The sequence below is a fragment of the Mytilus galloprovincialis genome, chromosome 1 (genome assembly GCF_965363235.1).
Source record: "Mytilus galloprovincialis chromosome 1, xbMytGall1.hap1.1, whole genome shotgun sequence".
Taxonomy (NCBI): Eukaryota; Metazoa; Mollusca; class Bivalvia; order Mytilida; family Mytilidae; genus Mytilus; species Mytilus galloprovincialis.
The window spans coordinates 16,218,623-16,245,276 of NC_134838.1; the positions used below are offsets into that span (position 1 = coordinate 16,218,623).

General features: G+C 31.9%; 1 protein-coding gene across 3 annotated transcripts in view; it reads left to right on the forward strand.

Moving 5' to 3' along the window:
• LOC143067222 (dynein axonemal heavy chain 3-like) overlaps positions 1-26,654 on the forward strand; it is a 133,847-nt gene that overhangs the window by 87,574 nt on the left and 19,619 nt on the right. For 2 of the 3 annotated variants that reach the window (XM_076240331.1, XM_076240337.1), the window contains exons 56-78: positions 137-288; positions 1,133-1,295; positions 1,903-2,085; positions 2,638-2,796; positions 3,193-3,264; positions 3,574-3,774; positions 4,803-4,958; positions 5,455-5,550; positions 5,924-6,028; positions 6,634-6,767; positions 7,384-7,555; positions 7,815-7,901; positions 8,309-8,425; positions 9,034-9,219; positions 10,036-10,173; positions 10,509-10,613; positions 15,686-15,846; positions 16,186-16,357; positions 17,451-17,576; positions 18,033-18,210; positions 21,021-21,128; positions 23,295-23,371; positions 23,935-24,021. In XM_076240331.1, the coding sequence (XP_076096446.1) occupies positions 137-288; positions 1,133-1,295; positions 1,903-2,085; positions 2,638-2,796; positions 3,193-3,264; positions 3,574-3,774; positions 4,803-4,958; positions 5,455-5,550; positions 5,924-6,028; positions 6,634-6,767; positions 7,384-7,555; positions 7,815-7,901; positions 8,309-8,425; positions 9,034-9,219; positions 10,036-10,173; positions 10,509-10,613; positions 15,686-15,846; positions 16,186-16,357; positions 17,451-17,576; positions 18,033-18,210; positions 21,021-21,128; positions 23,295-23,371; positions 23,935-24,021 (3,135 nt within the window). The remainder of the gene's footprint in view (positions 1-136; positions 289-1,132; positions 1,296-1,902; positions 2,086-2,637; positions 2,797-3,192; positions 3,265-3,573; positions 3,775-4,802; positions 4,959-5,454; positions 5,551-5,923; positions 6,029-6,633; positions 6,768-7,383; positions 7,556-7,814; positions 7,902-8,308; positions 8,426-9,033; positions 9,220-10,035; positions 10,174-10,508; positions 10,614-15,685; positions 15,847-16,185; positions 16,358-17,450; positions 17,577-18,032; positions 18,211-21,020; positions 21,129-23,294; positions 23,372-23,934; positions 24,022-26,654) is intronic. The other variant, XM_076240342.1, reaches the window with a different exon arrangement.

Here is a 26,654-nt window from a genome sequence, read left to right on the forward strand (position 1 = left end):
ATGCAAGATTTCCTCATCTTTGAAATTTGGTACCTACAAAAATAAATGAATTTAATGTATTATGAATAAGTAATTTCTTTCTGATTTGATATAAACGTTTGGGAATGACAAAATTATTTCAAATTTATTACATTAGGCATGGCCTCAAGATGCCTTAGAATTGGTAGCCAATAAATTTCTGGAGTATGTAGAGATGTCGCAGGATAAAGTCAGAGACACAGAAGTACGAGATCAAACAATAGAAATGTGTCAACACTTTCACCAGAGTGTTAGAGCCATGTCTGACAGGTAGGTTATAGAAATGTGTCTGTACTTCTGTCAGAATGTTAGAGTCATGAGCCATGTCTGTCAGGTAGGTTATATAGATGTGTCAGTACTTTTGTCAGAGTGTTAGAGCCAAGTCTGACAGGTAGGTTATATAGATATGTCAGTACTTCTGTCAGAATGTTAGAACCATGTCTGACAGGTAGGTCATAGAGATGTGTCAGTACTTCTGTCAGAATGTTAGAGCCATGTCTGACAGGTAGGTTATAGAGATGTCAGTACTGTCAGAATGTTAGAGCCATGTCTGAAAGGTAGGTTATAGAGCTGTGTCAGTACTTCTGTCAGAATGTTAGAACCATGTCTGACAGGTAGGTTATAGAGATGTGTCAGTACTTCTGTCAGAATGTTAGAGCCATGTCTGACAGGTAGGTTATAGAGATGTGTCAGTACTTCTGTCAGAATGTTAGAGCTATGTCTGACAGGTAGGTTATAGAGATGTGTCAGTACTTCTGTCAAAATGTTAGCGCCATGTCTGACAAGTAGGTTATAGAGATGTGTCAGTACTTTGTCAGAATGTTAGAACCATGTCTGACAGGTAGGTTATAGAGATGTGTCAGTACTTCTGTCAGAATGTTAGAGCCATGGCTGACAGGTAGGTTATGGAGATGTGTCAGTACTTCTGTCAGAATGTTAGAACCATGTCTGACAGGTAGGTTATAGAGATGTGTCAGTACTTCTGTCAGAATGTTAGAACCTTAGAAATAGCAAAAAATTAAATACCAACAAAAATTTGTCCTTAATACTTAAAATCTGATATATAAAAGTATAATTGAATTACACTTATTAACTGACTGATTTTATTTTTAAGGTATTATGACACATTGCGGAGGAGGAATTATGTGACCCCAACATCTTACCTTGAGTTGATTAAGACATTTAAACGATTACTTGATCAAAAGAGAATGGAAATCCTTACACTGAAAGAGAGATACATAGTTGGTCTTCAAAAGCTCGACTATTCTGAACAACAGGTAAAACACATTTTATAGAAAAGTTTTGGTTTTATTTTCATCAGTGAGAGTTTATTTTTTATTTCTTTTCATTGTCATATATATTATTCATCCTAATTTATTTAAATCTGTCATTAGATAAAAATGCTGGTAGTACAATGCTTAAAATTGTAAGCAGCAGGTTAAATACTTTGAAATACTTCTTGGGCATGGTACAAGTGTTACAAAGCTGCTGTGTTTAAAGCGTTAATTAGTTGGTGTAACTCTGCATATTTATGCATATAAAGATGATTATGTTTATGAATGAAAGGAGATGTGGTGTATACATCAGTGAGATAGCAACCCAATGAAAAACCAAAAGTCTTCAACCATAGGCAAGTTTTTATAAAATGCCAAGCTCTTAATCATCCATAATCTAAGAACTGTGTATAAATAACACAAACTATCAAAGATCTATCGGATTCAATCTTACAATATTGAACAACTATATCACTTCTCTTATTAATTTAATAATCAGTCTTGGTTTAGGGACAGACACTTCTGAAATGAGAAGTATCTTTTTAAATGCCTTCAACTTGAGTTAATTTTTAAAGCTCTGTCTAATTATTAATATTTGTTATTCTTGTAGGTGAACAGTTTGCAAGAGATGTTGATCAAGTTGAAACCAGAGTTAATAGAAAAAGGAAAACAAGTTGCAGAGTTGCTAATAGTCATTGGAAAGGAAAGGGAAAGAGTTGAGGCTGTAAAAATTAATGTGGAAGAGGATGAAAAAGTGGCTAACAATGCAGCTATGGAAGCTAAAGCTATAAAGGTACAGAGATTTGAAATTTTCAGCGATCTAATTATTAAAAAAGCTAGTGGAGCATTTTAAACCTATAATAAATAACATAAAGAAATTAACACATACCTACTAGTTGGCTTAAAAAAAAGAAATGTTGCCTTGAATTATCAAAGGGAAAATGACCTCAGAAAATGATTAAATCTTCAATGATTTGTCTGTACCATTAGTCAAAAGTTTTTTCTTTATTTACTTTCTGGTGGGCGAGTGATGTAAATAGTTCATCTACAATAACGACCCAGAGGTTGTGAGTTAGAACCCAATCTTAAATGACTAGGATTGCCAGATTGCCCTGGTCAGTAGGATTGATAGTTTGCCCTGGTCAGTGGTTTTTCTCTGAGGACTCTTGACTTCCTCAACCAATAACAACAGAAGGTCTTGAAATAACAGCATAAATAGTGTTGAAAGTGGATTTTAACACCAATCAATCAAAAAATCAATCCAATTCCTCTGGCTAATTCCACCATCAAATGGTGGCCAACAGAATATAGCCAATGTATCAATCTATTGGTTTTTACTTTGTAGGATGAGTGTGAAGAACAATTGAACATAGCCATGCCTTTACTGAATGCTGCTGTAAATGCCTTGGATACACTGAAACAGAATGACATTACAATAGTCAAGAATTTTACTAATCCTCCACTGGGTGTTAGACTGGTCATGGAATCCATCTGTATTATGAAGGTAAGATGTGATAGGCTAAATGAAGTAGTTGCTTAATAATTACCTGTTACCTAACATAAAGTTTATACCTTGACCTGATTGCAAAAATGTAATCTTGTTAGTAGCTGTAAAATTAAATTTCTGCATGTGAAATATACAGTTTAACATATGCTTAGTTAAATCTTTGTAAATTCAGAAAAACAGTAAGGTAATCTAACCTTTTTAGATGGATTATCACTAATAATTCCCTGAAAATATGGTGTCACTGAACTTGTAGAAATACAAATTAGCATTCCTTTGTGTTATTTTTCAAAATCTATTGCTTTACTGTATTGACAGAATGATATCTCTGTTATAAAAAAAAATACATTTTGTAAAGCACTTCACAAATGATAGTTAAATCTTTTTGTCTTACAGCAAATTAAGCCGGAGAAAAAAGTTGATGGAAGTGGAAAAGCAGTAGAAAATTACTGGCCTGCTGCAAAAAGGGTAAGGTTTTCTAGTCTTTAAATGACAACCTTTCAGACGAGATAGCTGTACACCTGTCATAGAGAACTTTTTCAGTATGTGAGTTAGGTTATCAGCAATCTCTACGCAACATTTTCTTTAAAAGTATGACAGAAACAGAAATTGAAAGTTTAGAATGGTGAAAATATTCTTCAGTGGGGTTATATGGGTGAACAGATTTCTATGCTTGAGAAAATTTCGATATAATTAGAGCTCATGCATTTAAACATGTTATTAAGTTGAAATTACACAGCAGAAGCTGATATTCATTAATAATTTTTATTCTTCTAGATGCTGGGAGATATGAAGTTCCTAGATTCATTAAAAGATTATGACAAAGATGACATTCCACCACCAGTGATGAAGAAAATTAGGGAAAGCTATATCAACAACCCAGATTTTGACCCACAAATCATCAAAAATGTTTCCTCAGCTTGTGAGGGTCTGTGTAAATGGGTCAAAGCAATGGAAAAATATGATAAAGTTATTAAGGTTGGTCATTAGAAAATATAACAGAAGATAAATAAAACTTGGAACAAGTATTATCTCCTGATAATTTAAAGTGAATAAAATTGTTTACTGTGTACCAATAACTTTCAGTAGAAGTGAAAACTAGAATTAATACTATTGTACATTATTTCATGTTTTTTGCTAATGAATATTCAGAGGTTTTATACAAAGTTTATTTAACAGATAACTGTGCTACAAGATGTTTTATACAACAATTCACTAGTGTTTAAAAACTAACACATAAAAAGGATAATGAGAAATATAAAAAATTTTGGATAGTTTAATCGAAAAAAATTTAAATGTGGAGTAGCACCTTTAAAAATTGAAACTGGTTCTTACGAAAGATTAGATTAAGATAAAAGATTATGTTTCAATTGTGAAAATATAGAAGATGAAAAACATGTCCATTATATGAAGATTTAAGGCAGTTTTCATTTATTGATATAATTCAACATGATAATATGTTTTTAACTTTGTCAGATGATGAAAAATTTATATTTTTGTTCAAAAATGAAATGTTTGTAGTTCTGTTGCCAAAACCTGCCATAATATTTTATTGCGACGAAATAGTATCTTATACTGTTAAAAATCAGTTATTTTTATTATGTACATGAATCAGGTTTTATCCTTGAATTTGAATGGTGATATTGCACTTTTATGTTTTGTGTAAATAACAAAACTATGTTTTAATTCTGTTGTTTTATAATTGTATATAACAGTTCTTTTAAGAATGGCACATGCATTCTAAATTTTTATATTGTGTACTTGATATTATATTGTGTTATACTTGTATGTATGTGGTGAGACTTTAATAAACTATTGAATCTGAATCCGAACACCCCAACAACTGACTAAGCTTTATTTCATAGCCACAAATACATTTTCTTTTGACCTCCTCATTTTCATTTCTTTCTAGATTATGTGCAAACAAAGATTCTTATTCAAATCAGGTGGAAATACTGAAGTTTGGCTATTTCTTTGTCTGTTTTACATTTTCTTTGTTTTATCAGGTTGTTGCCCCTAAAAAGAGGAGTTTAGAATCAGCCGAGGCTGTGTTAGCAACACAGATGGCAAAGTTGGAGGAAAAAAGAGCAGAACTCAAGGCTGTTACTGATGAACTGAATGAATTGGAGGACAATCTAGCCAGTAATCAAAATGAAAAAGAGGTAAAAAAAATGTGTAAAAGTTTTATATTCAACATATGCTCATATTTTAACTGGAAGATAAGATGATATACAGTAAAACACTTGTAATTACAATGTACCAGTTATCAAAGGAAGAGCCCAAGGAGTGTTGCCCAGAGATTTTCAGTCATGAGTAAACTTCATACATTCATACTATGCAGCAAATTGGTAGAAAGTCAAATAGGCTGTTCAGTGAGTTTCATGATAAGTATTATTATTTTTTTGACATTGCTATAATAAACTCTATGGACTTTTAATAAAAATATCTTAAAATCAACTGTTTTAAAACTAATCACAACATCAAATTTAAAGGGAAATTGTTTAAAAGTTACACATTTATTTCCATGCAACATTTATGAATCCTTTGAAGAGTTTATTATGATTGCTGCGTATTGCTGGAATTTTACACCCATCAAATGTAAAGAATATTTTTTCATTGAATGGTTTTCAAGTGTGTTATGTGAATTTTTATTTCTAGAACTTAGAAGCCAATATTGAACTGACTAAAGTCAAAATAGACAGAGCAGAAAAATTAATAAGTGGACTTGGTGGTGAGAAGGAAAGATGGACAAAGGTAGTTATTGTCCTTATGAATAGTCTTTTTTAAATGTGGAAAATTCTGCTTTTTGACAGTTCACTGAACATGAACATGTCATAGTTCGAGCCATGAACGCACATTCATGTTATATGAATACTTAAGAAAAATTTATTTTTTTCTTTTTTTAAACATTCGGAACAGATTTTCATTGCATTTGCTTTTCTTAATTTTTAAGAATTTTATAAGTGAATATAATATGTACTTGAATATATAAGCAGTTTCTATTGATATTGTGGAGAATATATTTTGCATACTGAAAATTTGTATAAAAGCATATAAATAAGTTGATATAATGTTGTATTGATAAAGAATTTTCTCTAATTCATTTTTTTTTATATGTATTTAACAGAATGTAGAAGATTTAACAGAGACGTATGACAATATCGTAGGAGATGTATTATTGTCGGCCAGTATCGTTGCTTACCTAGGTCCCTTCATCTTAGACTATAGACAGGTATATGAAATATCTAGCTGTTATATAGTCATTTTAAAGCCAAATTTAAAGAACTGTTATATGATAACGGAAAGTCATTTTAAAAGCTAGATTTGAATAAATGTTTGTCATAAAAATGTTGCAATTACATGTACCCTTCATCTCCTTTAAATAAAAGAGATTGTTCATTATCGCTATTTTACGAAATTTTCCTTTGATCTTACTGACTGATAATTTCCATTCTCAGCACAGTAGAGTTATATGAAAAAATGTTGCTAATAACTAAGGGCACACATGCCCTTATCAATGAAATTAACAACATTGTCATAGGTTAAGTAGCAGTGAACAGATTATCATTGGTCATCTCAACTCAATTGCTTTTCTCACTTTGGCCGTTCCAGCTGAAGCTAGAAAATCAATCTCATTGAGATGACCAATGATAATCTATAATTATCTTCTTGAGTGACCAAATGGTCAAGTAGTCAAAAGTGTTTCATATACAGTGATTTTGATCCTAGCTCCTGGTGATTTTTGTTTAACTCCCATCTTGCTTGACAAGAATTGCCAGTTTTTCTCCTTGGATCTTATGTTTATTAGTTTATATTGACTGACTGTTTATTTTGTAGGAATGTCTAAAAGAATGGTATACAATGTGTAAAGAGAGAAACATTCCAGTATCTGAAAACTTCTCCCTGCAGGCTACTCTAGGTAACCCTGTCAAAATCAGAGATTGGCAGATAGCTGGGTTGCCAGTGGACAAGTAAGTAAATCATGTATAGACCTTGCATTTGAGGGGGGAGGGGGGGTCTATTGACATTCAACCCGAAATTTTTTGAAAATTGACTTATTAAAGTTATATTATAATCATCTTTCAACTGAACAAGAAGTATTAACTTCCCATCCCCACTAAAATTTAATTTAGACCTGAAAATTATTAAAATTCAAATAACTGTTAGAAAAAAAAAGATATAACACAATATCAGTACAAAAGGAACCATGCTTTTATTGCTGTTCTTCATCTCCACGTCACAGAACAGTCTACAACACAGAGCAAAAATTCTCACCCCACTGCAAGCTTAAGACAGCCCTAGAAAAAGTTTTAGTGGAGTGATTTGGAAACTAACGAAACCTACTCAGAATTTATTATTTAAGATATTAGAGAAGAATATTGCATAAAAGCCTCTCTCTAAAATAAATCTCTTCTTTGAAAGGATACAAGAAATAAAATAACTTTGAAAAGTAAACCTGAGTTGTAGTATTGTAGTCATGTTGAAGGAAAACACTTAAAAAGGAGTTCTTCAAATCCCTTTTATCACTTATGGCGAATATTATTTTAATTTTCAGACTAACATGTAATCCTTATTGAATCTTTTCAGCTACTCTTTAGAGAATGCTCTAGTAGTGATGAATGCCAACAGATGGCCACTAATGATAGATCCACAAGGTCAAGCCAACAAATGGATAAAAAACATGGAGAAATTGAATAAATTAGAAGTTATCAAATTGTCAGACCCTAACTACAGCAGACAATTAGAAAATTGTGTACAGGTATATCAATTAAAATGGAAATTGCACCAACACAAACTAAGATATGCTTCACCTCAAGGGTGTTCTAAAAAATGGACCTAAATAGAATTGATATGACTAACAGATCCAACAGAATGTATTTTTTCTTTATTATTGCTAACAAAACTGAATTCAACAAAATTGAAAATACACTGTACTTCCTTTAAGTACTATGATCATGAATCAATCTCACATTCTGTTTAAATATTTAATGTCTTAATGTTATCATTGACTATTGCAGTTTGGAAACCCCTGTCTATTGGAGAATGTTGGAGAAGAATTAGATCCTATACTGGACCCTGTCTTATTAAAGCAAACATTTAAACAGGTAACATGTAATTTATTTAATTGTTTCATTGGCTTTCTGTGCTGCTATGAATTGTGTTTGCTGTTATTGCAAAATGAATTTATGACAGGCAACATTCTTCTTGACTAATCGTTTTTGAAACAAATATTTTATTTGGAATGTAATGTAAAAACTTTATCAGTATATTTGAAGAAATGATGATCTATTCTATCATTTATTCCATATTTTTTACAATTATCTAACATTCTTTTTTTTTGTATTTTCAATTTGCATTACAGTATTTGTCACAAGCTGTATTGTGCTTTTTTGAAAATGATAAGCATATATAAAATTATGCCTAGTCTGTAATAACAATAAAAACAGGAAATTTGGATAACTCCCTTCAGATTAAGTATTTGATTCTTAAACAAAGCCTTTTATCATTTCAGAACAACATGGATTATATCAGAGTTGGAGATAATATCATAGAATACAGCAAAGATTTTAAATTCTATATAACAACTAGGTTACGGAATCCTCATTATCTTCCTGAAGTGTCAGTCAAGGTAAGACTATAACAACTAGGTTACGGAATCCTCATTGTCTTCCTGAAGTGTCAGTCAAGGTAAGACTATAACAACTAGGTTACTGAATCCTCATTATCTTCCTGAAGTGTCAGTCAAGGTAAGACTATAACAACTAGGTTACAGAATCCTCATTATCTTCCTGAAGTGTCTGTCAAGGTAAGATTTTAAATTCTATATCACAACTAGGTTACGGAATCCTCATTATCTTCCTGAAGTGTCAGTCAAGGTAAAACTTTTAAAAAGTAGCTCTATGTACTATAGCTTCTCAATGGGGGTAAAAATAAAGATTTCTGAGAACAACTTGTTAGAAGGCTTTTATTTCATAGGTTGTAATGCCATCAAAAATATTGTTTTATTTTGGATTCAGCAGCTTCATATTTGCATATAGATTATTTTGGTATATAGTTCGAAATCTCTCTTGTACTCTTGTTGAAATGATTGTTCACCATGCTGAAAGTGAAATGCTGCTGCTGTTACATGATATCTTGAAAAAAGTTCAAAAAAACCTTTTGTCTAGATTTTGGGAGTAAACAGTATGACATTGCTTTGATGTACAAAATGTTTGAAGATTTTTTTCTATATTACAGGTGACATTAATCAACTTCATGATAACACTGCTAGGATTAGAAGATCAGTTGTTAGGAATTGTGGCTGCTAAAGAAAAACCAGCCTTAGAAGAAAAGAAAAATGAACTTATCATGGAAAGTGCCAAAAATAAACGACAACTCAAAGAAATTGAAGATAAAATATTGGAAGTGCTTTCATCATCTGAGGTTAGATTATATGAATTGTTAATAAATTTCAGTTAAAAAATATAAAAAGATAAATGAAAGAAGTATGTATCAATGATGGTGAGAGTACAGTAAATTATATGATGAAAACTTAAGCTCACCAAATGGACTTAAACATAAGACATGTGACTTGGATTATAGCTTTATGAGCTTTATGTGACTTGGATTATAGCTTTATGAGCTTTATGTGACTTGGATTATAGCTTGCCATGGTGGTAGGGCAATAAAGTGTAACCCTTGTCTGTCTAAATTCCAAAATGTGTTTAAAGTCTTTAACTTAAGTTTGGCTTAAGTTCTGTTTAATGAATGGCTGTTATTTAGTTTGAATTTATTGAACCATAAAATTAATTTTTGACTCTTCACATTGAATAATCCGCTTCATGTTAAATGTGAAGAGTCAAAAATTAATTTTATGGTTCAATAAATTCAAAATAAATTATTGCCATTCATTATAAATAAATTTCTATCAAAAATTAGGCGCAAAGATATATATTGATACGAATAACAACGTACACAGATGTTTGCGTATGAATACACAACGTTAGAGTGGGCGTGTCTTCACAAAAATTGATAACATTGAAAATAAAGCTAATTCTTTTAACCAATCAGAAGAGAGTAAATACACCAAATTTATTTATTTCTTTATAACTTTATACAATCTATACAATAGACACATTTTCCATTTATTTTATTATTGGTTAAGAAGATATAATTTTGACTGAATTCAGTATTTGAATATTCACTGTAAACAGATGACTCCTTTTTGAGATTAAAATATTCTTGTGTATGCATTTTCAGGGTAATATATTGGATGATGAAAGTGCTATTGAGATATTGTCTTCCAGTAAAGTCTTATCACAAGAAATATCAGAGAAACAGGAAATAGCTTCTGTCACTGAAGAAGAAATTGACAAAGTCAGAGATGGTTATAAACCTGTAAGTCAGTAGTATTATCTGAAACAACTGCGAAATTTTGGACCTAATTTGAATTTAATAGATTACTTCTTATAGTGGGAACAATCTTGCATGTACTTTTAATCATCAGTCAAAGTTTGAAATATCATTCAAAACAAATCAAATTCTGATTTCGATAGATTTAATTAATGCTTGATTGAATTTGTTAAGTGATGGTCACAAATAGGGGTGGAACTTATTGTTGATAAGTAAAGTAGCAAGAAAAGGGAATGTGTGCTCCAATGATTTATTTTCCAGAGAAAAAAGACATATAAAAATAATTTTATGATTTTATTTATAAATTTTTCGTTTTGCAGGTTGCGAAACATGGCAGTATATTATTTTTTGTGATACAAGACTTAGCCAACATTGACCCTATGTACCAGTATTCACTTTCATGGTTTATTAATCTGTATATTCAGGTAAGAATTTTTTTCAATGTATATTCAGGTTAGGATGTCTTTCATAAACTTGCCAACATTAATCAAATTTATATTGTACATTATTGAACCATATGATGAATTTACAATACAACTCTGGTAGGTTCAAAATTAATTATATAGGGCTAAACATATCAGAATTAAAGTAATTGATATTTTATAATGTGTATTTTTATGTTGTCACGTTCATACCTGTCAACTGACCCGTATTCTGCGGGTGTGACCCGAAATTTTCACAATTCTGAGGGATCACCCGGAACACCCGCTGGGTCATCGAAATAACCCGGGAATTCCGAAAATGACCCGATTTCACCCGTATTTCTTAGCCTTGAGATTGATTTCATAAGTAATATTCCTTTGAAATACCGGCAAATTCGTAATTCTTCCATGAACAGGAAGTTCATCTAGCTATGTAAACTGTCAAATTAAGTGACCGATTAAGTGCATGGCTTCACTTGACAGCTTTGGTGTCAAACACTGTTAATTAACACCAATTACCTTAGCTTTAGGTCGTAAATAAATTGCACGATTGGTTTACAAACTGAACTAGAGTTACTTCCCCTTATTTGTCACCATTCAAAATTATTCCTTATATTTAGGTTTTATGGGTAAAAAAGATTAAATCATAAAAATATAAAATTCAAATACATATTGAAAAATAACTTTTCATTATTTTTATACCTTTATACAATTTTTAAAAAAAAGTTGAAAATTATTTTTTACATTTATACTTCCTTTAACTGTATTACTATATTTTATCATAGTCAAATTTCCTTGATTAATGAAAAATATCATGGGTAAAGGCTACATAGTCAATAGTCTCAAACATTTAAGAATTGCATTAAATTCTAGTGTTTGATGATTGTAGTATTTTTTCTCAAAAAGTAAAGCACATAAGACTGAGTTACACAAATTTATAAAAATCTTTAAAAGTGCAATGAAATAATATTTAAAAAGATTTAAAATGACTTAACAGAGTGAACATGCATTGATGTTTTGGTATGTTTGATATACATTATAAGAAAATGTACCATAAATACTGAAATTCAGCTCGAAAAAGTTCGTACGCGTTATGACCTGAGATTTGATTCAACAATGCAGGTCATGACCTGCATTTTCATCGTCACAGGTTGACAGGTATGCATGTTCCACAACTGTTTCAGGTTAGGGTGAAGGTTGGCGCCTTTTAAAATGTTTAAAACTGCTGCATTTGTATGCACTTGTCCTTAGTCAGGAGCTCAGAAGTGGTTCATTAGTGTTTCTTGCTTATGTTTTTGTCGAGCCTGCGACTTTTGTTGCAGAAAGCTCGACATAGGGATAGTGATCCTACGGTGGCGGCGGCGTTAGCTTACTTCTTAAAAGCTTCATATTTTAGAAGGTGGAAGACCTGGATGCATCATACTTTGAATATGGATGCCTCATGTTATGAAGTTTCCTTTAGTCACATGTCCAATGTCATTGACCTCATTTTCATGGTTCAGTGACTACTTGAAAAAAAAGTTGAGATATTTTGTAATGTGAAATTCTCTCTTATTATAAGTAATAGGATAACTATATTTGATATGTGCGTACCTTGCAAGGTCCTCATGCCCGTCAGACAGTTTTCACTTTACCTCGACCTCATTTCATGGATCAGTGAACAAGGTTAAGTTTTGGTGGTCAAGTCCATATCTCAGATACTATAAGCAATAGGTCTTGTATATTCAGTGTATGGAAGGACTGTAAGGTGAACATGTCCAACTGGCAGGTGTCATCTGACCTTGACCTCATTTTCATGGTTCAGCGGTTATAGTAAAGTTTTTGTGTTTTGGTCTGTTTTTCTTATACTGTATGCAATAGGTCTACTATATTTGGTGTATGGAATGATTGTAAGGTGTACATGTCTAGCTGGCAGGTGTCCTCTGACATTGACCTCATTTTCATGGTTCAGTGGTCAAAGTTAAGTTTTTTGAGTTTTGGTCTTTTTAGCTCACCTGGCCCGAAGGGCCAAGTGAGCTTTTCTCATCACTTGGCGTCCGGCGTCCGGCGTCCGGCGTCCGTCGTCGTCGTCGTCGTCGTCGTCGTCGTCCGTCGTCGTTAACTTTTACAAAAATCTTCTCCTCTGAAACTACTGGGCCAAATTGAACCAAACTTGGCCACAATCATCTTTGGGGTATCTAGTTTTAAAAATGTGTGGCGTGACCCGGTCAACCAAACAAGATGGCCGCCACGGCTAAAAATAGAACATAGGGGTAAAATGCAGTTTTTGGCTTATTACTCAAAAACCAAAGCATTTAGAGGAAATCTGACATGGGATAAAAATGTTTATCAGGTCAAGATTTATCTGCCCTGAAATTTTCAAATGAATCGGTCAACCCGTTGTTGGGTTGCTGCCCCTGAATTGGTAATTTTGAGGAAATTTTCCTGTTTTTGGTTATTATCTTGAATATTATTATAGATAGAGATAAACTGTAAACAGCAATAATGTTCAGCAAAGTTAGATTTACAAATAAGTCAACATGACCGAAATGGTCAGTTGACCCCTTTAGGAGTTATTGCCCTTTATAGTCAATTTTTTACCATTTTTCATAAATCTAAGTAATCTTTTACAAAAATCTTCTCCTCTGAAACTACTGGGCCAAATTAATCCAAACTTAGCCATAATCATCTTTGGGGTATCTAGTTTAAAAAATGTGTGGCGTGACCCGGTCAACCAACCAAGATGGCCGCCATTGCTAAAAATAGAACATAGGGGTAAAATGCAGTTTTTGGCTTATAACTCAAAAACCAAAGCATTTAGAGGAAATCTGATGAGAGGTAAAAATGTCAATCAGGTCAAGATCTATCTGCCCTGAAATTTTCAGATGAATCGGTCAACCAGTTGTTGGGTTGCTGCCCCTGAATTGGTAATTTTGAGGAAATTTTGCCGTTTTTGGTTATTATCTTGAATATTATTATAGATAGAGATAAACTGTAAACGGCAATAATGTTCAGCAAAGTTAGATTTACAAATAAGTCAACATGACAGAAACGGTCAGTTCACCCCTTAAGGAGTCATTGCCCTTTATAGTCAATTTTTAACCATTTTTCATAAATCTAAGTAATCTTTTACAAAAATCTTCTCCTCTGAAATTACTGGGCCAAATTAATCCAAAGTTGGCCACAATCATCTTTGGGGTATCTAATTTAAAAAATGTGTGGCGTGACCCGGTCAACCAACCAAGATGGCCGCCACGGTTAAAAATGGAACATAGGGGTAAAATGCAGTTTTTGGCTTATAACTCAAAAACCAAAACATTTAGAGGAAATCTGACATGGGGTAATAATGTTTATCAGGTCAAGATTTATCTGCCCTGAAATTTTCAAATGAATCGGTCAATCTGTTGTTGGGTTGCTGCCCCTAAATTGGTCATTTTGAGGAAATTTTCCTGTTTTTGGTTATTATCTTGAATATTGTTATAGATAGAGATAAACTGTAAACAGCAAAAATGTTCATCAAAGTAAGATTTACAAATAAGTCAACATGACCGAAATAGTCAGTTGACCCCTTTAGGAGTTATTGCCCTTTATAGTCAATTTTTAACCACTTTTCGTAAATCTTAGTTATCTTTTACAAAAATCTTCTCCTCTGAAACTACTGGGCCAAATTAATTGAAACTTGGCCACAATCATCTTTGAGGTACCTTGTTTGAAAAATGTGTCCGATGACCTGGCCATCCAACCAAGATGGCCACCACAGCTAAAAATAGAACAGGGGTAAAATGTAGTTTTTGGCTTATAACTCTGAAACCAAATCATTTAGAGCAAATCTGACAAGGAGTTAAATTGTTAATCAAGTCAATATATATCTGCCCTGAAATATTCAAATGAATTGGACAACCGGTTGTTGGGTTGCTGCCCCTCCAATTGGTAATTTTTAAAGAAATTTTGCTGTTTTTGGTTATTATCTTGAATACTATTATAGATAGCAATAAACTGTAAACAGCGATAATTTTCATCAAAGTAAGATCTACAAATAAGTCAACATGACCTAAATGGTCAATTGACCCCTTAAGGAGTTATTGCCCTTTATAGTCAAATTTTAACAATTTTCATTAATTTTGTAAATTTATGTAAATTTTTACCAAATATATTTCTCTGTTACTAATGGGCAAAGTTCATTATAGATATAATTGTAAGAAGCAAGAACGTTCAGTAAAGTAAGAACTTCAAACACATCACCATCACCAAAATACAATTTTGTCATGAATCCATTTGTGTCCTTTGTTTAATATGCACATAGACCAAGGTGAGCGACACAGGCTCTTTAGAGCCTCTAGTTTTCTAATACTATATGCAATAAGTCAAATATATTTGGTGTATGGAAATATTTCATGATCCATATGTCTGTTGCACAGGTTTTATTTGACCTTGACCTGATTTTCACGGTTCATTGCTCAGTGTTAAGTTTTTGTGTTTTGGTCTGTTTTCTTAAACTATAAGCAATAGATCAACTATATTTGTTGTATGGAAGAATTGTTAGCTGTACATGTCTGCCTGGCATGGTTCATCTGACCGTGACCTAATTTTTATGGTTCATTGGTCAATGTTTAGTTTATGTGACAGTTGTAATAAACCTTTATATTTAGGACTATCAACATAATATCAATGATTAGTAAAGAAGGCGACACATTACAGCGTGTGCACTCTTGTTTATATAATTCTGTAGGTTTACCTGTTTGAATGGTTTTACACTAGTCATTTTGGAGCCCTTATAGCTTGCTGGTCAGTGTGAACCAAGGCTTCGTGTTTACCTTTTACACATTATGACTTTGATGGAGAGTTGTCTTACTGGCACTCATACCACATCTTCCTATTTATATATATAGGTTTATTTTGTTGTCTTTTTCCCTACTTATAATTGAATTAATGTACTCAGTTACTATAAAAGATGTTCAAGAGTTCTGTACATAATACATTCTTAGAAATCTAAGGTTGATAGTTCTGAGTTAATGGCAACTCGTTATGTATATAGTAAAACTGTTCTGTATGATTTAGTGTACAAAAAAAATATGTTCCACTTTTGTTAATTTCAGTCTATATTGAACAGTAAACAGACATCAGTGTTGAGTGAGAGAATAGATAACCTGAATGAACATTTTACCTATAGTATTTACCTCAATGTTTGTCGCTCATTGTTTGAGAAAGACAAGCTATTGTTTTCATTCCTGTTGTGTATTGGAATACAAAAGCAAGAGTAAGTTTTGGGACAGTAATAACATGTTATTGCTTTTCTTAAATATTAATTCCGAGATATGTCATTTGATTAATTTTGTCGCCTCATCGATTTTTACCTCTATCAACTTTATTCATAGTTGGTTTATTTCAGGTGATAGGTTTTTCCAAATTGGTATAAAAGTTGCTGAGACCTCATTCTTCAGACCTGTTCCATTCTTAAAATTTAATTAATTTGATCAATATGAAAAAAAATTCTAGTAGAAGAGTTCGTAAAATGAGACAATACATTAAAGAGTTTTTTTTATTATCAGCTACATGACATTATTTTTTTATGGCTAAACAATATTTTATTTTACAGAGGGACAATTGATGACAGAGAATGGCGATTCTTACTGACTGGTGGTGTGGCTTTGGAGAATCCCTTCCCTAATCCTGCTTCAGCATGGCTCCCTGAGAAATCATGGAGTGAAATTGTACGATGCTCAGACTTACCTGCATTTAAAGGTTTTATGGACCAGTTTAAGAGCCTGGTATGTTTAGATAACTTTTAAAACAATGTGTCATTTTTATACCCCATTTATTATACCCCATTTATGGGCATTATGTTTTCTGGTCTGTGCGTGCGTTCATTCATTTGTTAGTTTGATCGTCTTTCCATCTGTTCGTCCCTCTGTCACGCTTAAGGTTAAAGTTTTTGGTCGAGGTAGTTTTTGATGAAGTTGAAGTCCAATCAGCTTGAAACTTAGTACACAGAAAGATGTTCCATATGATATGATCTTTCTAATTTTGATTCCAAATTACAGTTTTTACCCCATTTTCACAGTCCACTGAACATAGAAAATGATAGTGCGGATGGGGCATCCGTGTACTAAGGACACATTCTTGTTTTTATATAAAACCTTTAAAAAATAGTCTTGTTATTTTCAAATGTTGTCTTGTATTTGAAACTCTTATATAGATATTTGGAATGAAGTAAGGCTGACACTTTTCACATAAAATGTTGACAACTTCAAAGCAAAATTTGTCTGTGAAAATGATCTATATAGATATAAGAAGATGTGGTATGAGTGCCAATGAGACAACTCTCCATCCAAGTCACAGTTTGTAAAAGTAAACCATTATACATGTAGGTTAAAGTTCGATTTTCAACACAGAGCTTTGGTTCACACCAAACAGCAAGCTATAAAGTGCCCCAAAAAATTACTAGTGTAAAACCATTCAAACAGGAAAACCAAGGGGTGTCACTGATGAGTATTATGTAGACGAAACGCGCGTTTGGCCTACTAAATTATAATCCTGGTACCTTTGATAACTATCTCATCTAAAAAAGAGGAGAAACAAGAAACACTTATGAACCACATCAACTAATGACAACCACTGAATATCAGTTTCCTGACTTAAAACAGGTGCAAATAAATGCAGCGAGTTTAAACTTATGTATCTGTATAAACTTGTAATGAAGATTTATTGAATTAGATTATAATGATATGTTTAACTTTTTTCTCTTAATTACATTTAATGACAAACCAAATAAAGACCTTGATATATGGGGTTATATGAATTCATAGAAAATTTTCTTTAATTTATTGATAATGACTGTAATATATAACATCTCTATTTTAGTTGTCACAATGGAAGAATATCTATGATTCCCCCTCACCTGAAACTGAAGATTTACCAAAGCCTTGGTGTGAAAGACTGGATAAATTACAGAAACTCATAGTCCTCAGATGTCTAAGACCTGATAAGGTTTGTATTTCCAGAAACTCTAGATCTTATATCTGAGATTTTACACAATTTTACAAATTTAAACATTGTTCATGTACTCATACTGTTAGTGGCTTTTAAAGTTGTGCTGAAAACATATTGTGACATAGTCATATTGTGACATAATCATATTATGACATTGTCTTATTGTAAAATTGCTAGATTGTGATAGACATAATGTGACATAGTCTTATTGTGACAGACATATTGTGACATTGTCTTATTGTGACATAGTTATACTGTGACATAGTTATATTGTGACAGACATATTGTGACAGTCTTATTGTGACAGACATATTGTAACATTGTCTTATTGCGACATAGTCTCATTGTGACATAATTATATTTTGCTGGTTGGTGTTTATCTTACATTTAGGATGAAACATACATCAAATAAAACATAACCCCTCATAAAAAAGTTTGTTTTTTTGTTAACAGATGATTCCTGCTATCCAGAACTTCATTGTGGATACTATGGAACATAAGTATGTTGAACCACCAACCTTTGACCTGTCTCTCAGCTTTAGTGATTCATCATTTTTTACTCCATTGATATTTGTTCTCTCTCCTGGTGCTGATCCAATGGCTGGCCTCTACAGATTTGCCGAAGAGAAAGGTATATTTTTATTCAAATAATTCTTTCTAAGTAGAACAATATTTACATTTTGATGTGATTTTCTAAGTAATTATAATTGAGTGGCTTACATAAAGATACATTTAGTCAGTTTTGCAGAAAGTTTAGCCTCATCTTAATTTTCCTTGTTTTAATTCCTTTTTTGAATAGTTTACAGTAAATGCTTCAAGGCTTGTACAGATTAGATTTATTTATTCATATGTGATTTGTAAAATCATTTCACTGTAAAATTGACTAGTTCACAGTGATACTTTAAACCTATATAGTTTTGCATAATGGAAGAAATTAGGCTATAGATTATATGTTTTTTAAAATTGGCTAGTCATAGACATGATAGAACCACAGTTAATAAATGCTAGTTATATAGTTACTGGTACATGATTAACAAAATTGAGCTAGTAAACATTTAGGAAGGAAATTCATCAAGTAGTTTTGTGTTGTTTTTTTTTTTTAAATAATTGAATTACAAACTTCATTCATAAAAAATAGATAATTCTTAAAATTATTAGGAAACCTTTAGCTTAAAATAATTTTTATAAAGTTTTCTGTCAATTGTTTTGGAAAAAATATTCAGCTTTAGTTGGAAAATAAAATGTGCATTTGTTTTAATGTTAAAATATGTCTGATTTCAACAAATCTGTTTTCATTCTTTTCAATTTATTCTTTCAAATTAATGAAATGCTTTATACCTATGATTAATTAACAAAATATTTATCTGAAACAGGAGTTTCTTACCATGTTCCCAAAACATTTAATGACATTAAGTGTAAGTTATATTTGGGTTTTAGTTCTGTTGTTTTTGAAAACAAAAGATTCATCATACCACTTTAGGTTTAAGGGAATACAATGAGTTTGATTGTACTGTTCTCACAGAGTTAAGGGATAGATCATATGGATTTTGATTTTATTGTGCTCTCAGTGTTATAAGAGTTTATCATTGCAATATAGGATTAATAGATACAAGAGTTTTGATTTTATAGTGCTCACTGAGTTTCTGGTCATTTGGTTAAGTGTTTTTGCATTACTTGCAGGTTATTTGAAATAAATCATTAAAGCTTTTAGTAATTTTAGTTGCATTGTACACCATACAAGTGGGATTTTTAAACAAATAGTGATGGAATTACAGTAAAATTGGAGAATAAACCAAAATAGAAGAATTTGATTTTACTTTAATAAAAATGAATTATATCAAAAACTATTTTAAGCCTAAACTTTTTTTTAAAGATTTAGATAAAAATCAAAAAGCTGAATATAAGAAAATGAAGATGCTTAATACAAAATTTTCTCAGATAGAGAAATATATATGTAGGACTCTAAAGTGCGATGGTACTCTAAAGTGCGATGGTCACGCTAAAGTGCGATGGTCTACACTAAAGTACGATTGTGTATCACGCTAAAGTGAGATGGTTGTTTGTTTGCTAAAGTACGATTAAATATCACGCTGAAGTGTAATGGATCAAAAGGGTAATTAATGTTAAAGGGCTTAAAACTTTAAGCAACACGGATGTTAATAAATAATCTTTTTGCAAAAGCTAGTATTCTTGGGTTTTATAACATATGTGATAGACTTTTTAATTACCGGTAGGCTTAAGTGATTGTTTTTAAATCAAGAAGAATGACCACGTAGTTATTGCTAAAATGTTAATTTAAGTGTGACAAAAATCTATATAAAATTGAGAATGGAAATGGGGAATGTGTCAAAGAGACAACAACCCGCCCAAATAAAAAACAACAGCAGAGGGTCACCAACAGGTCTTCAATGTAGCGAGAAATTCCCGCACCCGGAGGCGTCCTTCAGCTGGCCCCTAAACAAATATATACTAGTCCAGTGATAATGAACGCCATACTAATTTCCAAATTGTACACAAGAAACTAAAATTAAAATAATACAAGACTAACAAAGGCCAGAGGCTCCTGACTTGGGACAGGCGCAAAAATGCGGCGGGGTTAAACATGTTTGTGAGATCTCAACCCTCCCCCTATACCTCTAACCAATGTAGTAAAGTAAACGCATAACAATATATCCTGTATATGATTTTTTTTTAAATTCGGGCCGGTATCAAATATTTTGATAATTGGCGTTTCTTGCCGTTCACACAGTCTATCACTAATGTGAACATCCCCCCTGAAAGTCGTCATTGTAAATTACAAATTCGAAATTCGTTTATTGTGTGACATTTATTTGTTTAAAAAATTATTAATTTAAATGAGAGGGAAATGCAATGATTACCGAGTTTTTCCTTTTTTACAGTGAGTACAAATAAAATGTACAAACTAATGTTTTAGCGGACAATATATGATTTACGCATGAAAAAATGTACCTTTATTTCACCGACTTTACTTTTCAATAAAATCGATAGTATTTTAACAGGAATTGCAAAGTAAACTGCAACATAAACAATGATTTTAATGTAGCCGTTAGCTTCTAATAGAAACAAGATAAAGGATACTTATGCACTTTAAGTTGTTAATCAAATATTCTACAATTTTCTTACAGCATGTTCATTTTTGTGTTTGTATAAACGACCGTTCACATCATAATCCATAGTACGTTTATTACGTCTATACTTTCGCGGACAATCACACTTTAGCATATAGAGGCATAGCACTTTAGCGCAGACCATCGCACTTTAGCGTGACCATCGTACTTTAGCGTCCCCATCGTACTTTAGAGTCCTACATATATATAGTGTCAATTGATATTGAACTTTTTTTATTTCCTATTTCCCTCTTGTATGGTTTTAAGATTTGATTTTTTACCTTATTATTAACACTTATCCTAACGTTAACAGGTCTACTCCCTAGGATCATTAAACCAAAGGTCGAAATGACCAAGGCCGAATCCAAAATGAGACTTATTTCATCAATTATTGGACTTAATCCAAAACAAGAAAGTGAGAGTATGTCACGTAGATCATATATATATATGTCTACAAACATGCATGCCAAATTAGATGCACACACTTGGTGGGGAATGCACACTATATGTCATAATCACATATATATGGAGTTAGATGAATTTTATAATTGCTTCATGTTTAAGAAAATAGTCTTTATATTAAAATTTCTGCAATATAGTTATGGACCTGATGCCTATGTTAAATCCAATAAAAGATAATTAATGCAGCAATTATAGGTTTCATTTAATACTTAACACTTTATTTTTCAGTCTTGAATTTGTGTAAGGAACACAAAACCTACTCTTCAATATATTTTCAAACAATAGATTACTTTTCATTAAATATTCATGTATATGAACTAGATTTGATAATTCTAAAGTGTTGTTTAATTTCATATTGTACACATTAGTAGACACTATAACTTGAGTATTTTAAAAATTTCAAAAATCTCAAAAAAAAAAATATAAGCAAAGTTTTATTAATGATTTAAATTAACCTAAGTGTGTATAAATATTAGTGCATGTTCTGTTCCAAATATTAACAATTGCATGATACATATATAAATTTAACTGCATGTGTGGTTATGGAATTTTCTTCATCCATAGTGATTTTGAATTAAAATTTCTACAATGTTTCTAAAATTTAAAGCATTGTAATATTAATTTTTTACAGCAATTGTTCATTACTATTCAATAAAATACTTATAATGTGTTGGATTTTAATATTTTCAAAATAACCTTAATTTGGACGCACGAAAAATTTATAGCTTGACTATGGGAAAATTTGATATGTATAATAATTAACTATTCCCATTTTTAGTAGCCCCTGTAGAACAGTTATGTCTAACTTGATATTGTTATTTTTTTTTTTAATTTATTTTGTTACTGTCATCTTTGTTGGTGTTTCAATGCTACTTTAAGCACCACTTTTGGGCTATTTTGTGGCGGTCAGTTTTTATAGGTGGAGGAAGCTGGAGTGCCAAGAGAAAACCACTGACCTTCGATAGGAAAACTGACAATCCTAGTCAATTAAGATTGGAGTCAAGTGCACCTGTACAAGCAGGGTTCAAACTCACAACCTCAATGTTAAATGGCTAGTGATTACAGTAGTAGAACTACTTAGACCACTTGGCCAACGAAAAATATTCAATAAGTGCATTTGTTCATCTGTGAAATTTGACAAATTTCACAAAATATCATAATCCTATAACTATCTTAAATTTAAATAAACTCATCATAGATACAAGGATTGAAATTTTGTATTTGTGCAGACGGCATGTTTCGTCTATAAAAGATTCATCAGTGACACTCTGAACAAAAAAAGTTAAAAAGGCAAATAAAGTACGAAGCTGAAGAGCATTGAGGACCAAAACTTCCTTAAAATTTATTTAAATTCAGACAAAAGTAATTCATTCTGAAATTTTTAGGTTTCTTTTAAAATTAATCACATGGGTGTTGAAAATTCCTAATGCTGCATGGTTGCCTGCTGCATTATATATTCTCACACCTAAATATACAATAGATGCCTTTGGCTGTATAACAAGTTAATACTCTATGAATGAAATATCTCTATTTTGATAATAAGATAAATCCTGTATATATTCTGTAACTGTGTATTATAATTCAAATATTACTGGCAATAGTTCATCTTTTCTGTCTATGAGTAATTTACCACTTTGCTGCAATACTGTAAAAACAGAATTTTTTAAATCTGTTTTTTTAAATTTATTCATCAAGAATTAAAGCTTGTGGCAAAAATTTGTATCTTTTCTTGTGGTAAAGTTAATTTAAAATATCTGAGTTCATTAAATAATTTTAAAGATATTGCAGTAAATGGTGTCCATGCTTATTAGGTTTCAGGATTATTATTAATATTAATACATATGTATATGTATATGAAATATTTTAATTCTCTGGGTAAGGCATTTTAATCTAAAAACTCTCAATAATTTTTAACACAAATTATTCATATGTATGCAAATTAGTCTTTATCTATATACATTATAAATATGAAATATATTTTCTGTGGGTAAGGCGTTTTAATCTGAAACTCTCAAACATTTTTAACACAAATTATTCATATGTACACAAATTAATCTTCATATGATATAAAACATGAATAAAACTTTCCATTTCCACATAATAACTTTTGTTCCCTATATTACAGCTCCTGGCAGTAAAGGTTTGCAGACTATTTCTTTAGGCCAAGGTCAAGGTCCTATAGCAGAGAAGATGATACAGGAGGTAAGATAGGTTTCTATGATTTTGCTATTCACTTGCTCTTGAGAGGAAAAAATAATGTAACGAAAATTAAGGTTCAATATATGAATATATAGAGATTTGGGATACTTCAATATATAAGAAATATAAAAAAGACATCTTTCTAGAAAGCAACGTATAGTCTTCAACAATAGACTCGTGTCTATACAATATGTCAAGCTCTGAAATTGTTCTGAGTTGTGAATGAATATAACAGAATATAACAAAGAAAATCATTCAACAAAAAATATTTCATGCGTTCATTGATTGTATGCTGTTATAATTTTTTATTACCGGTACATGTGGACAGAATCTACTTACCCTTTTGGAGTATCTGATATCACCATCAGATATCACCATCTGATATCACCATCGGATATTTGTGGGTTCTGTGTTACTCAGTCTTATAGTTTTCTGTGTTGTGTTTTGTATTCAATTGTTAAATTTTTTGAAGTAGACATAATTGTTTTGGTGCAGAAATTGTGTATACTTGTGAACAGAGGTTTAAATTGAATGAACTTGTCTTAATGATTATAAGCTATTTTTAGGCTGTTGAAGATGGGACATGGGTGGTGTTACAGAATTGTCATTTAGCAGCATCATGGCTTGGAGAGTTAGAGAGAATATGTGAAACAGTAAGTAAATGTTAGAGAGAATATGTGAAACAGTAAGTAAATGTTAGAGAGAATATGTGAAACAGTAAGTAAATGTTAGAGAGAATATATGAAACAGTAAGTAAATGTTAGAGAGAATATGTGAAACAGTAAGTAAATGTTAGAGAGAATATGTGAAACAGTAAGTAAACAATCATTAGTTAGCCAGACAGTAAATGGCTTGGAGAGTTAGAGAGAATTTGTGAAACAGTAAGTAAAACAATCATTAGTTAGCCAGACAATAAATGGCTTGGAGAGTTAGAGAGAATATGTGAAACAGTAAGTAAACAATCATTAGTTAGCCAGACAGTAAATGGCTTGGAGAGTTAGAGAGAATATGTGAAACAGTAAGTAAACAATCATTAGTTAGCCAGACAGTAAATGGCTTGGAGAGTTAGAGAGAATATGTGAAACAGTAAGTAAACAATCATTAGTTAGCCAGACAGTAAATGGCTTGGAGAGTAAGAGAGAATATGTGAAACAGTAAGTAAACAATCATTAGTTAGCCAAGCAGCATCATGGCTTGGAGAGTTAGAGAGAATATGTGAAACAGTAAGTAAATGTTAGAGAGAATATGTGAAACAGTAAGTTAATGTTAGAGAGATTATGTGAAACAGTAAGTAAACAATCATTAGTTAGCCATACAGTAAATGGCTTGGAGAGTTAGAGAGGATATGTGAAACAGTAAGTAAACAATCATTAGTTAGCCAGACAGTAAATGGCTTGGAGAGTTAGAGAGAATTTGTGAAACAGTAAGTAAAACAATCATTAGTTAGCCAGACAGTAAATGGCTTGGAGAGTTAGAGAGAATATGTGAAACAGTAAGTAAACAATCATTAGTTAGCCAGACAGTAAATGGCTTGGAGAGTTAGAGAGAATTTGTGAAACAGTAAGTAAACACTCATTAGTTAGCCAGACAGTAAATGGCTTGGAGAGTTAGAGAGAATATGTGAAACAGTAAGTAAACACTCATTAGTTAGCCAGACAGTTAATGGCTTGGAGAGTTAGAGAGAATTTGTGAAACAGTAAGTAAACAATCATTAGTTAGCCAGACAATGGCTTGGAGAGTTAGAGAGAATTTGTGAAACAGTAAGTAAACAATCATTAGTTAGCCAGACAGTAAATGGCTTGGAGAGTTAGAGAGAATATGTGAAACAGTAAGTAAACAATCATTAGTTAGCCAGACAGTAAATGGCTTGTAGAGTTAGAGAGAATATGTGAAACAGTAAGTAAACAATCATTAGTTAGCCAGACAGTAAATGGCTTGGAGAGTTAGAGAGAATTTGTGAAACAGTAAGTAAACACTCATTAGTTAGCCAGACAGTAAATGGCTTGGAGAGTTAGAGAGAATATGTGAAACAGTAAGTAAACACTCATTAGTTAGCCAGACAGTTAATGGCTTGGAGAGTTAGAGAGAATTTGTGAAACAGTAAGTAAACAATCATTAGTTAGCCAGACAATGGCTTGGAGAGTTAGAGAGAATTTGTGAAACAGTAAGTAAACAATCATTAGTTAGCCAGACAGTAAATGGTTTGGAGAGTTAGAGAGAATATGTGAAACAGTAAGTGAACAATCATTAGTTAGCCAGACAGTAAATGGCTTGGAGAGTTAGAGAGAGTATGTGAAACAGTAAGTAAACAATCATTATTTAGCCAGACAGTAAATGGCTTGGAGAGTTAGAGAGAATATGTGAAACAGTAAGTAAACAATCATTAGTTAGCCAGACAGTAAATGGCTTGGAGAGTGAGAGAGAATTTGTGAAACAGTAAGTAAACAATCATTAGTTAGCCAGACAGTAAATGGCTTGGAGAGTTAGAGAGAATTTGTGAAACAGTAAGTAAACAATCATTAGTTAGCCAGACAGTAAATGGCTTGGAGAGTTAGAGAGAATATGTGAAACAGTAAGTAAACAATCATTAGTTAGCCAGACAGTAAATGGCTTGGAGAGTAAGAGAGAATATGTGAAACAGTAAGTAAACAATCATTAGTTAGCCAGACAGTGGCTTGGAGAGTAAGAGAGAATATGTGAAACAGTAAGTAAACAATCATTAGTTAGCCAGACAGTAAATGTCTTGGAGAGTTAGAGAGAATATGTGAAACAGTAAGTAAACAATCATTAGTTAGCCAGACAGTAAATGGCTTGGAGAGTTAGAGAGAATATGTGAAACAGTAAGTAAACAATCATTAGTTAGCCAGACAGCATCATGGTTTGGAGAGTTAGAGAGAATGTGTGAAACAGTAAGTAAACAATCATTAGTTAGCCAGACAGTAAATGGCTTGGAGAGTTAGAGAGAGTATGTGAAACAGTAAGTAAACAATCATTATTTAGCCAGACAGTAAATGGCTTGGAGAGTTAGAGAGAATATGTGAAACAGTAAGTAAACAATCATTATTTAGCCAGACAGTAAATGGCTTGGAGAGTTAGAGAGAATATGTGAAACAGTAAGTAAACAATCATTAGTAAGCCAGACAGTGGCTTGGAGAGTAAGAGAGAATATGTGAAACAGTAAGTAAACAATTATTAGTTAGCCAGACAGTAAATGGCTTGTAGAGTTAGAGAGAATATGTGAAACAGTAAGTAAACAATCATTAGTTCGCCAGACAGTAAATGGCTT